Source organism: Rhinolophus sinicus, chromosome 16 (genome assembly GCF_057876585.1).
Source record: "Rhinolophus sinicus isolate RSI-liver-muscle chromosome 16, RSI-T2T, whole genome shotgun sequence".
In the NCBI taxonomy this organism is placed as follows: Eukaryota; Metazoa; Chordata; class Mammalia; order Chiroptera; family Rhinolophidae; genus Rhinolophus; species Rhinolophus sinicus.
Genome location: NC_142516.1, coordinates 7337552 through 7350336, shown reverse-complemented (window position 1 = coordinate 7350336; position 12785 = coordinate 7337552). Strand labels below are relative to the sequence as shown.

Sequence of the window (12785 nt, the reverse complement as noted above, 5' to 3'; positions counted from 1 at the left end):
CCATAAACTTCCATGGATGGTTGCTTCCTGGCCCATCTATATGCGTTATCAAGCGCTGATGTGTGCAGATAATGGGCAGGCAGTGAGCCCCTGGCTTCCGAGTTTGGGACAGTGCACTTAGTATGTGCTAAGTTATTTGAGCGCCAAAGAGTTGGGCAAATCCACAGGATCAGAACGCAAAAGAGCAGAATTCCAGACTGGTTTTGCTACATCCGGGCTGTATAACCAGCTCACTGAACTCGATGATTGTCAGTTTCATCACTATAAACAGAGGTGTGATGAGAATCAGATGTAATAAGAGAATCAGATGTGATGTAATCAGATGTGAGAGTGGTAAGGTGCCTGAGAATTGCTTTTGAATTTTTCTGATAAAAAATCTCTTTGGTTATGATGTAGTTGAGCTCCCCAAGGTCATGGCTGGTTGATACCACCCTGACAATGTTTCAGAGGCTAGATGCGATTCATCAGGCCAGCCTGTTAGACTCCTTAAAGAGCATCTTTGGACAGGACCTGAGGAAACCTCTCTAGGTCAACCCCCTTGTTTAACGTGGAGAAGAGATGGGGGCCCAGAACAGAGCAAAGGCATGCCAGGGCCTCATAGTGGCTGATGGCAAATGTGGGCTGGAACCCAGGTCACCTGGCTTGCCACTGTGCTCCTTCCACCATTATGTGGTGCTTATTGTTTAGTCAACACAGAACAAAAGGTATTGAGTACCTGCTCTGCCTGGCTCAGGGCACAGAGTGATGGTCAAGATGGACACAGCCCCTGCCCTTAAGGGATATACAGTCCAGCAGACCCGCTCCATGCTCTGTGTTACCGTGCTACCTGTCCTGGGTGCCGGGGGGTTGTGAAAAATTCCCCAGGCCCCAACTTTTCTCCTATGCCCTAGTGTTGTGAAGATTGCTCCAGGAAAAAGGAAGGATGCCGCTCTTTTTCAGGAAGAGGAAACCTAGCGAGGAGGCCCGGAAACGCCTGGAGTACCAGATGTGTCTGGTGAGGGAAAACGGCTTTCTTCGGAGTCCATCCCCATCTCCGCCTCTGCCCTATAAAACAGGGCTCTGCACTGCTCCCCAAACAAGCCTTGCTCCCTCCCATCAGCCTTCCCCACCCCCAGAGGAAATGTCTGACTCAGAGCAGACTGAGGAGGCTACCTGTCAAATACGGGAGTGCTCTGTACTTCCCACCATAGACTGACATCTGTCATCCCTTGTTCATTTGCTCTTCCCTGCTGGCCCTCAAGCCCCTTTAAAGCCTACAAAATGGACGCATTGATCCAAATGCTGTCTGTGGTCCTCTGTGGAGTTGTAATCCTGTTTCTTTGCCTGATGTGTCCACTCTGCAAGGATGATTTGAACACTTTTTTAAAATAACTTATTTTATCCTTAGGCAAAAGAAGCTGGGGCAGATGACATTCTTGACATCTCTAAATGTGAGCTCTCAGAGGTAAATTGGGGTGGTGTTCTGACTGCGAATTTGATCTGTCCTTTCTTCTTGAATCATGTGTTCCTGGGACAGACAGATGTGGACTGGGGCTTTAAAAGGTCCAGACGCACTAATGGAGGTGTTTCCTTAGATTTTGTTCTTGTCCAAAAGAATCGAGATGATCTTAGGCCTCAACGTAGTCTCCAATGAGTCAAGGAGTCTACTTGGAAAATGTACCCACAGATACCTAGGGTCCTGGGGGCGTCTGGGTTTCCCTAGCCGCTGCAAAGCACCAGAGACCTTTCTTTAGCCCCTGATGGAAATGATGACGGGGATGGGGATGAGGTGGGCGGACTAGCGCCTGGCAGGACAATCTCCTGCCAGCTGATTGGAAGGGAGGGCTGACCACACCCCGAGCCACATTCCTCACCAGCCTTTCCTGGGCTTAGTGCTGTTCTCCACATCAGCATTTGGCATTGTTCGCCTTCTGCCCCATCTCTCCCTCACACGTGTGCCAGTCAGAAAACAAGTTTAAAACTGGCAAGGAGGCACTGACTCTTCTTTATCTTATCTTAGATTCCATTTGGGGCTTTTGCAACATGCAAAGTTCTACAGAAAAAGGTGAGACGAGTCTTTGTTTTCAGAGACTTGTTTATTGCATGTTTGTTCGTTTGCTAAGAGGTGGGCCTTTCAGGAGCTCTCCTGGCACCTCCCTGCTCTCTGATTCTCACCCTCTCTGCCTGCAGCAGGTCTTTTCACAGTTAGGAGCGCCGCCCTTGGCATTGAGTGGCCCTGGGTCGCATCCTGGCTCTGCTCCTCATGACTTGGGCAACTTCCTTAAACTCTTACATTTCAGTTTCTTCATCTATGAAGTGAGGTATTCATAGCTTTACTCTCACAGAGATACAGTGAGACTCGACGAGTGACAGAGGTAGATGGACATAGAGATATAAATGCACAGAGTATAATGCCTGCCACAGAGTAAATACTAATTGTTATTAATAATAAAAACTGCACTCACTTCATTCTGGTCACCCCCGGGAGATGAAGAGTGGGATGAATAGTTGTTCAGAAAGTCTGTGTGGCCTTGAATGCAGCTAGGTAAGAATATTCTAAATGGATTACCTAGCTGAAGGGCGGTGAGAGGTGCTCCAGACCAACAGAGCAGTGAGCTTCTTGACAACGGAAGCACCCATGCAGGGTCAGAGCCTAACAAAAATGGCAACAGATCACACGGATTGAGCACTGGGGCCACGTGCCAGCTCAGGCCAAGTGCTTTTGGTCTATTAGCTTGTTAACCATCATGGCAGCCCTCGGAGGCAGGGACTTTATTATCCTCTGTTTTCCATGTGAAGACACTGACGCTGGGGAAGGTTAAGATCAGGGCAACTGCACGGGGATCTCTTCTCAGAATGGGAAGTAGAATTAGGCCTCCAAAGTCCCTTTCACCATGAAATTCCAGGTCTGAAGGGCATCTGATTCCACTTTGGAGATCCCATCGCCCGCTGTGGTGTCTGGGAGAGCAGAGGAGGCAGGGCACGGCAGGGCAGGCCTGCGTTAGGCTGTGCGTCCAGCTCCCCTGAGCTGACTGAGCTGACTGCGGCCCTCAGCCATCCCCCAGGGGCTCATCTTCCCCCTAACATGCAGCTGATCTTTCCCACACAGGTGTTCATTGTCCACACGAATCACCTCACCTCCCTGCTTCCTAAGTCCTGCAGCCTCCTGAGTCTCATAACCATCAAGGTACTGGGGCACTTCTCCCAGGCATGGGGGACTCTGCATGGTTTTCCAGGTGGCAGCCAAGCGTCCTACTCCCTTCGTGTCTCCTCTGTTCAAGTTTATGCCAGACAGGCCTAACAGAGTCAGTCTGGGGTTTGATCAGCATGGTTTCTTGGCACCTTCTACGTGCTGTGTGTGGGGTGGGGTTACAAAGAGAACCAGCCACAGGCCCTGCCCTCAGGGAACTTGCCAGCGAGGTGGAAAGGCAAACCATAGACTCATAGCAAGTGAACTAGCAGAGGGCAGAGAGACTGATGGTCCCAGACAGGGAGGAACAGGACGACGCCAGGTGCCACGTAGTTGGTGTGTGAAAGCCTGGTGACCTGGGGCGACTCCCTCCTGTCAGTCAGCTCCTCCAGAATAGAGACTGGGATGGAGTCACACAGTATGGGAGGCATGACCCCAGGATTGTTCCATGTGACCATGGGCTGTGACAGTGGGTACACACACGAAGAGAAAAGACTAGCAACATGGGCATCAAAGTGTTTCTTATGGTTAACTCGGATTTGTATGGATGGGGTAGTTTTTACTTCTCTGTATTGTCCAACATGCGTTATTTTTGTAGTCGGAAAAAAACATTAAAAATTGTTTATATTTATGTTTTATATATTTCATATATATATATAGTATATATATGTAGGCATATATATATATATATGTATATGTGTATATATATATATATATATATATATATATATATATATATATATTCGATGCCTTTTTTGCTCATTTTCATTGTTAAAAAATGACCAAGTACAATTAAGCAGAAAACGAGGAAAAACATGATTTCACACTCAAGAGAACCACTCTCAGTATTTTATTGTATATTTAGTAGTCTTTTTCTATGCAAATATCTATTTATACTATGAAGATTTTTTTTCTTTTTAACATATGAATGCATACTTTTTTCACTGAACAGTAAAAATACATATTTGATAAATAAAAGGATGAAATGGTATAATATTTTTAAAAAGGAAATGAGCCGGAATGACCGTTTTGTTGGAGAGGAATGGTTGGGTGTTCTCCATTCCAACACCAGAAGTCTGAGGCACCCCCTGACATGTGCCTGCTTCTCGGGAGCCAGAAGTCAGAGGGGCTATCTCGGTGACTGACAGGTTTCCTTCCGCAGGTTCTGGATCTTCATGATAATCAGCTGACGGCCCTTCCTGAGGATATAGGACAGCTGACGGCCCTCCAGGTATGGCTACAGGCAACAGAAAACCCCCCTCTGATCCCTAAGTGACAAATTGCACCTCCACAGGCCTGGAATGTGCTGCGTGTGCTCTGGCCAGGGCGACACTTGGCGCCAGGGCCTCTGGCCCTTTGCTGTTAAGACACCCAATGACACCCTGGCCATTGTGGTCTGGGCCGTGGGCGTCTCTCTGCCGTATTTTTGGCTTGTCCTTTTCGGGATTTCATCACGCGTTTCCGCAACTTTACAGGAAAAGAACACGCCGCACCTTTAAAAATGCTGGATTGGGCACTCTGACTCACCTCTCCCTTTTAATCCTGGTTCGTAGCAGCCCCTCCACTTGTCTGTGGCAGCACAGAGCTAAGCATTTCCTTTGCGTTATCTATTGATTCCTCACAGCCTCCCAATGAGGCCGGTGTTGATTGTCCCCAGTTTACAGAGAAAGAAGCGACCTTCCTTCACACGTAGATTAAAATCCTTTCTCTTCACTGAGTCCAATCAGACCCTGTACGATGGGCCCCCGTGTCTTTCCAGCCTCCTCTCCTACCCTCTTCTCCCCTTCGCTGCCTGCAGCCAGCTCCTAACACTCTTCTGGCCTTCTGTGCCCACCCCGGGCTGGGCCTGTCCACAAGCCTCTTCCTTCTGCCTGAGAGACTCATCATCTGTCAGCCCAAATGTCCCTGAGGATCTTCCGCGACCTCCCTAAGAAGCTCTACCTATTCCCCTCGGTCTCAACCCGGGCTTCTCCCCCCGAGCACACTAACTGCAGTATAATTACCGGTGACTGGCTCCCCTGCTGAAAGGGCATTCTGCAGGCAGCGTCCTTACCTCGCACACTGCCTTGTACGTGGAGGAGACTGAGAAATGAATGAACAACCCTACCATGTCGGGGAGGTTACCGCCTTTTATAGAAGAGAAAACCCAGGTCCAGGGGGATGATAGACTTGCCTGAGGTCACACAGAAACATGCCACAGAACAGTAGTCATTGCCACCACTTAGAGCCATCGTGAATACCTTGGTGTTGGAGCTTTTGAGACATTTTTTATGTGTATATTTTTATAGAATTGCTTCATTTGTTGTTTTGTAACTTGAATATCTGACTGTAACTCATAACCATCCTTTGGTTCATCAACTATTCATCTGCCACATTATTTTTAATGGCCGCTTAGCTTTCCATTGTATCTGTGTTTCACGACTGTTCAATGTGTCATCCTGTTGGCGTTGCTCACCTCACAGCACATCATCCTGGAGGGAGCATGACCTTCAGAATCCAACAAAGCCGGCTTCCAGCTGCCGGCCCTGAGAGCTCGGGCTCTCCCACTGCCTTCAGGTGGCTCAGTTTCCTTCTCCTAACACTGGGACGACTAGAGCTTTATCACGTGCTGTCTCACCAGGATCCCTGAATCTGTTCGTCCCCTTCTCCCTGCCTTCCTGATTATGGGACCATCATTGGGCATTTTGTGGTCTGTGTAAATGATGGAACCTCAGCCAGAACCAGGTTCAAAGTCTGGCTTTGCTCTCTTGGGCACATGATTTCACTGGCATGAGCCTCAGTTTTCTCATCTCTCAGATGGGATCCTAACAACTTACACCTTCCTCACAGAGCTGTCAGGAAGAGGGAAAAGTTTGTATGTGGTACCCGGGTGAAGCCTGTCCCAAAGCAAGGATATCACAATTGTCTATGTAGGAGGGTCTCATCATTTTTTCTCCTTTCTTAGGTATTGAATGTGGAAAGGAATCAACTGACATACCTCCCACATTCCATTGGGAACCTGACCCAGCTCCAGACCCTCAATGTGAAAGGTAGGGGCAAGGAAGCCCTATCCACATGACCCTTGGTCAGCTCTGGGCTGTCCAAGCTGGTATCTTCCCAGAAGCCATTGAGCATGAGGGCAGCCAGTCCCGAGGTGTCTCTATACACTGGACTGACCTCCTGTTAGGTTGATCTGTCTCCATGGTAACCATGGGGGGGCGAGGAGGGGCCCTGTGGGGAGGAGGACAAATGGCATTGACAGCTAGGCCTCTAAGACTCTGTCACTCGTGTGATAACAATGAATATGGTGATAAGAGCATTGGACTGACAGGGTGAGAGTGAACCAGGAGCCATCGGGACAGTTCTGAGTAGCACTTCACACCCAGTGAACAGCTTGCAGCGAGCCTTGTGACTAGGCCTGAGGTAGGGAGAGGGAAGAGGTGTTAGCCCCAAGTCCCAGGTGAAGAAAATGAGGCTCAGAGAGCAGTGACTCGCTCAAGACCACCCTGTGTGACAGTGACAGAACCAGGATTCTAACGCATTGATAGAGCCTGCCTCACTGTACCCCCAACCCTTTCATTTCTCCTGGCTGTTTTAAGTATTTTCTGCACAGAATGCCTCAGTCTACCTAAATGTGACATGAATAATGATAAAAATAATGCTGCCCCATTTACTGATCACTTATGTGACAGGCTCTGTGCTGAGGACTCCATGTGCATAATATCCCTGAGTCCCTGAATATCCCTATGAGGCCAAATGGTATTATCGCGTTTTACAGATGAGAAATCTATGCCCCAGGGAGGTCAAGTCAGTTTTCCAAAGTCAGTCCGCTGGTGAGTGGTGGAATGGGAACTTGAGCCCCGGTCACTGAAACTCCACCGTCGTGTTCTTCCTCACAGCGTCGCAGTCAGGGTCAGAGAGGCTCTCACCTCCCCCCGAGTCCTGGTGGGTATGAGGCAGGAAGCTGGTGAAGGGGCTTTGGGGTGTTGAGCTGTGCCATTGGGATCTCTCCAGACAACAAGCTGAAGGAGCTTCCAGGCACCTTGGGGGAACTTCGAAGCTTACGTACTCTCGACATCAGTGAAAATGAGATTCAGAGATTGCCCCAGATGCTGGCGCATCTTCGAACACTAGAGGTAAGTCATTCTTGCCCGGGGTCCTCTCTGGCTTGACCACCTCCCCACTCCCACGTTGCTGAATGCCTATCCTGGTCACAGGGTGCTGGGGTCACAGAGATCTCAACACACAGTCCTTAGGAGCTTGCGAAGTGACTGATATGTGAACAGTTGTAATTATTTGGCTTTTGCTGTCATAATGGTGGCAGAAAAACATATTTCCAGAGTGAAGAGATAAGGCCAAATCCTGGTGGGGTTAACACTTTCTGAAAGAGGTGGTATTTGAGCCAGACCTTGAAAGAAGAATAAGCTTCGGAGACGTAGCCGAGGCTAAGATATTCCAGGTGTGGGGACCGTGTGAGGAAACGCAGGAGGTGGGAAAGCACAGGATGCATTAGCGGAAGAGCGGGGAGCCTGTGTAGCTGCAAGTCGCGGGGCCTGAAGTGAAGGGTCCAGATCACAAGGCCAGGGCGCTGTGAGGGAGGGAGCAGCCTCAGCTGGAGCTGCAGAAACAGTTTCCTCAGATAAGGGGGTGCCGGGGAGGGGAGACTGAGCATTTCCAGGGACACTGGTCGTTTGCCAGGGCGGCCATAACAAAGTGCCTCAGGCTGTGTGGCTCAAACAACACAAATTTATTTTCTCAGACTCTGGAGGCTGGAAGTCCAAGGTCAGGGTGTCAGCAGAGTTGGTGTCTTCGGAGCCTCTCTCCTTGGCTTGTAGATGGCCGTATTCTCCCTGTGTCCTCACATCTTCCCTCTGAAAATGTCTGTGTCCAGATTTCCTCTGCTGATAAGGACACCCATATTAGATTAGGGCCCAGCCTAGTGACTTCATTTTTAAATGATTGCCTCTTTGAAGACCTTATGTCCATGTGACAACATGGATGGACCTAGAGGGTATTATGCTGAGTGAAATAAGTCAGACAAAGAAAGACAAGCACCATATGATCTCACTTATTTGTGGAATCTAAAGAACAAAATAAACAAACAAACAGAACAGAAACAGACTCATAGGTGCAGAAAACAAACTGATGGTTGCTAGATGGGAGGGGGGTTGGGGTTAGGTGAAAAAGGTGAAGGGAATAAGTGCAAATTAGTAGTTACAAATAGTCACAGCGAAGTAAAGTACAGCTTAGGGAATATAATATTGTAACAACTTCAATCATATTGTAATAACTATGTACAGTGCGGGTACTAGACTAATCAGGGTGATTAATGCATAAATTATATAAATGTCTAACCACTAATGCTGTACACCTGACACTAATATAAAATAACATTGAATGTCAACTGTAATTGAAAAATAAAATAAAAGACCTTATCATAACCAAAAAAAGACCCTATGTCCAAATACAGTCACATTCTGAGGTACTGGGGGTTAGGACTTCAACGTGCATATTTTGTGGGGGGACACAATTCGGCCCCCAGCAGACACTGCACGATGCAACCCACTCAGGGAAGGCGGGTTCTTACAGTCATGAGACAAGCCGGCTCACATTTATCAGGGGGCCTGCTCAGGCGAGGCACCTGACCTGCGTCGGCTCCTTGAATCCTCACAAAAATCCTGTTGTGCCCCTTTGCAGATGAAGAAACTGAGACGCAGACAGTTTCAGGAGCTTGTCCAAGGGCCACACAACTAGTAATAGCAAAGATGGGATTGAAACCAGGCCATCTGAATCCAGGGCCCGGGCTCTCACCTCTGTGCAACTCGGCCTCCGGACCAGGGCCTTATCCATTCTGACCAAACAGCCCGAAACCCTCTGACGGTGGCCAGGCATTAGCTCTCAAGCCAGATTGCTGACCACTGGTGTCGGTGTCAGCAGTGGGTGGGTGAGCGTGGAGACAGCAAAGGGAGGGAGGTGGCTGGCTCCAGTGGCTGGTCCCTGCTGCCATCGCGGCCAGCCTGAGAAAGGACCGACTGGTCAGGCTGGAGAGACAGGCCACCACGTGGGTATTCTCTGTGCTGTTCGATAGAACTTTCTGCGATGATGGAAATGGTCAATGACTGCTGTCCCTCGGTAGCCACTACCCACGTGTGGTTGTTGAGCCCTTGAAATGTGACTAGTTTGACCAAGGAAGTACATGTGTAATTTTATTGAACTTATTGAATTTTAATTAATTTGTATTAAAGAGCTACTTGTACTCAGTGGCTGCCATACTGAACAGTGAGTGCAGCTCACGCCCGTCTTTCTAATTCTAAAGCCATTCTGAGACAGCTGGTAAGAGCTCTGTGAGTGATTCGTTTCATAATGATTCTTCAAATGAAAATCTTTTGAGCTTCTTGGTGGCACCTTGGACAAACCTGTTTTCAGGACAAGACAGTAACAGCAGCCATTTTTAGTTGAGGCCAAGTTCTTTCCCACATGTTAACGCTCCTGTTGCCCATTAAACAGCCAGGCTGGTGACACTGTGCCCGTTTAAGTCTGAGGCAGCTGCAGCTCAGAGAAGTGTGATGGCCTGTTGAAGGGCCACACAGCTGGCATGTGACAAGCTGGAGTCTGTGTGACTTAGTTCAGTGCTGTCCGGGAGCTGTGTCCCCTGCTGATGATGGAAATGTCCTGTAATCTGCACCGTCCGATACAGTAGCCGCTGGCCGCCTGGGGCTGCTGAGCCCCTGAAACACGGCTAGTGCAACTGAGGAACTGAGCTTGACATTTTCTCTAATTTTAGTCAATTAAAATGGAAACTTAATTATGGCCACACATGGCTCGTGGCCACCGTACTGAGCGCTGCAGCCACAGTCCATGCGCTTACACTGCCACACTTTTTACTCAGTGACTCATATTACCCACATCAGATTAATTTCCTTTAGATTCAGTTCCCCAGGATGAGGTTTTCTGCCCTTGGGCCTCCCAACCCCAGGCAGTCAGTTCCTCGGCTCCAGAGCAGGCTCCCGCCTCACCCCTGCAATTGACGGTCACTCAGCACCCTCGGGGACAGGGGCTCTGCTGGCCAAGGCGAGGAAGGGGCGTCAGCTGCTCTTCCCGGGCCTGGTCCCTGCCAGGACTCCCCTGGCCCCTGAGGCTTCTCTGTCTGTTCCGGGCACAGAGATTATCAGTTCCTGAAAGGGGCCTACGTGCCGGCACTTGGTGGCATCAAAAGGGCTATGGGAAGTGAGAGGCTGGCAGGAGGGCTTGGTTAAACAACAACTCACACCATGGCCATGGGCAGCTTTGTGGGCGTTTGTGTGGACCTAGGTCCTTCTCTCCTGGGCTTCATAAATCTGTACGCGTGCATGTGTACGCTTGTATAAATATTTGCTTTTTCTTACTTGAAAATCATACTGCATGTAGTTTAAAGATTCTAATATGAATAAAACATTTCATGTACGAAGTACTCCAGAACCTACCCGTAGAGGAAAACACTTTGAGTCAGATATGTATTGCTCCAAATTTTTTTCTATAAACATACTAATGTGAGAGTATGTGAGTATGATATTTTTTGCAAAGATGGACTCTTATTCTTTGTGCTGTCCCATAACTTCCCTTTTTCATTCACTCATGTATTTATCCAAGAACATTAATTCAGTGCTTGCTGCATGCTGGTCAGTGTTTTAGGAGCTGGGAACGCAGCTGGAACAAGACAGGTAAGCTTCCCCGCCAGGCAGGAGACAGTACCCACAAATTAACGACTAACGCAGGTGGTTTTTGATTGTGTTGAGCAGTGCCGTGAATACCGTGTAAAGAGGGCTCCCCTTGTGTCTGCAGACTCTGAGCCTCGACGCCTCGTCCATGGTCTACCCCCCGCAGGAGGTGTGCTGTGCCGGCACCAAGGCCATTCAGCAGTTCCTCTGCAAAGGTAAAGCCAGGCAGCCTGCCTCCTCTGCTCAGTGAGCACACGTGGGCGCGGCGGCTCCCTGGGCCACCCCAGGCTGGGGGAACGGCAGAGGCCGAGGAGCCCACAGTCTGGCAGGAGAGACAGGCCAAACGGAGGATGACACGAGGAAATCTAACGACCAATGATGGTTCTGAGAGTACAGCGGGGAATCAGATGTAGGGGCCTCGGGAAAGCTGTGTCTGAGAAGTGGCTCAGCTGAAACCTGAGGGATGACCAGGACTTAGACAGGACAGAAGCGTGTTGCTGGCAGAAGGAGGTGCGCATGGAAGGGCCTGGGGGGCGGGGGAGAGGAAGAAGGGTGGAGAGAAGGCCCAGTGCCTGGGGACACCGGAAGGGGAAGCGAGACGGGGGTGAGGGGTAGGTGCCCAGGCCCCATCATACAGGAGAGGAATTTGATCACATCTGCTTGTTGCAAAGGTCATTCCAGCTGCAGGGAGGAGAAGGGACTGGAGGAAGCAGAGTGGAGGAGGAGGGGGCAGTTAGGAGGTCCCTGGGGTCGTCCAGGATAGAAACCGTGGTGGACTGGACTTACAGGAGTGGCAATGCAGCAGAGGCTGCTAAACCCCAGGGCCACCACTCGTCTGGGTGCCAGGAAAGGAAAGCATATACAGGCATACCTCGGAGATATTGCACGTTCCTTTCAAGACCACTGCAATAAAGCGAGTGGTAATCTTTTTGCTGGTGGAAGGTCTTGCTTTCAATTTATTTATTTTTTTAAAAAGCAACATCTGTGAAGCACAATGAAGCGGGGTGCAATAAAACGAGGTATGCCTGTACCCAGTTACTCCTGTTCAGCTGGGTGTTCTCAGTTAGGGGCTCCTGTCACCTGTGGAACTTTTAGATCACAGCCAAGACTCACTCATACAGTCATCTGGTTTATGAAGAAGGTGCCATGGCAAAGCAATGAGGAAGGAAAGCAAGGGTCTCTTCTATAAATGATTCTGCATCAACTGGTTATCCACGTGGAAAGAAAAGAACCTTAACCTCTTCCTTAAATAGGAGACAGGCAGCACTAAGCATAAAAGATTGATAAATTGGATTTCATTAAAATAAAAAATTCTCTTTCCAAAGACACCCGCTAGGGAAAGGAAAGGCAAGCCATAAAGTTGGAGATGACATTTACAATACATACATATCCAACAGGACTTGTTTCTAGAAGATGAAAAGAAATCCTAGAGATCAGTAAGGACTAGGCGTTATCAAAAGACGTGACTAGGAATTTTACAAAAGAGAACATCCAAATGGCCGATAGTGTCTACTCAACATCACTTCAGTCAACAGGAAAATGCAAATTAAAACTGCGAAGAGACACGTAAACCTTAGCACACCCACAAAAATGGCCAAAATTAGTCTGTCCACACCAAGAATTAGCAGAGATGTGGAGCAACAGGAGTTTCCAGACTCTGCAGGTGGGAGTGGAAACCAAAAACTCTTCAGAAAATGATTGTCAGGATCCACTCAAGCCGAACATTCCAATACCCTGTGACCCGTCAATTCCGTGCCTAAGTAGATGCCCAAGAGAAACGCCAAGTGGACACAGGGCAAAGGCCCACGACAGAAAAATCCATAGCAGCACCTTCTGTGACAGCCCCATGTCCATCAGCAATCGAGTGGACAAACTGTCTTACCCTCACGTGAAAATATGACGCAGCAATCAAGAATAATCTAGTGCTGTAGCCACAACCT

At 48.9% G+C, this 12785-nt stretch overlaps 1 protein-coding gene across 5 annotated transcripts in view; it reads left to right on the top strand.

The window, feature by feature from the left end:
- The window catches only part of LRSAM1 (leucine rich repeat and sterile alpha motif containing 1), a 36617-nt gene that overhangs the window by 1383 nt on the left and 22449 nt on the right, over positions 1 to 12785 (top strand). For 2 of the 5 annotated variants that reach the window (XM_019728619.3, XM_019728617.3), the window contains exons 3-10: positions 891 to 994; positions 1388 to 1444; positions 2000 to 2044; positions 3089 to 3166; positions 4332 to 4400; positions 6114 to 6198; positions 7163 to 7284; positions 10970 to 11060. In XM_019728619.3, coding sequence (XP_019584178.2) covers positions 923 to 994; positions 1388 to 1444; positions 2000 to 2044; positions 3089 to 3166; positions 4332 to 4400; positions 6114 to 6198; positions 7163 to 7284; positions 10970 to 11060 — 619 coding nt within the window. In that variant the 5' untranslated portion in view covers positions 891 to 922. Of the gene's footprint in view, positions 1 to 890; positions 995 to 1387; positions 1445 to 1999; positions 2045 to 3088; positions 3167 to 4331; positions 4401 to 6113; positions 6199 to 7162; positions 7285 to 10926; positions 11061 to 12785 lie in introns of those variants that run through there. The other 3 variants (XM_019728618.3, XM_074331036.2, XM_074331037.2) reach the window with 3 other exon arrangements.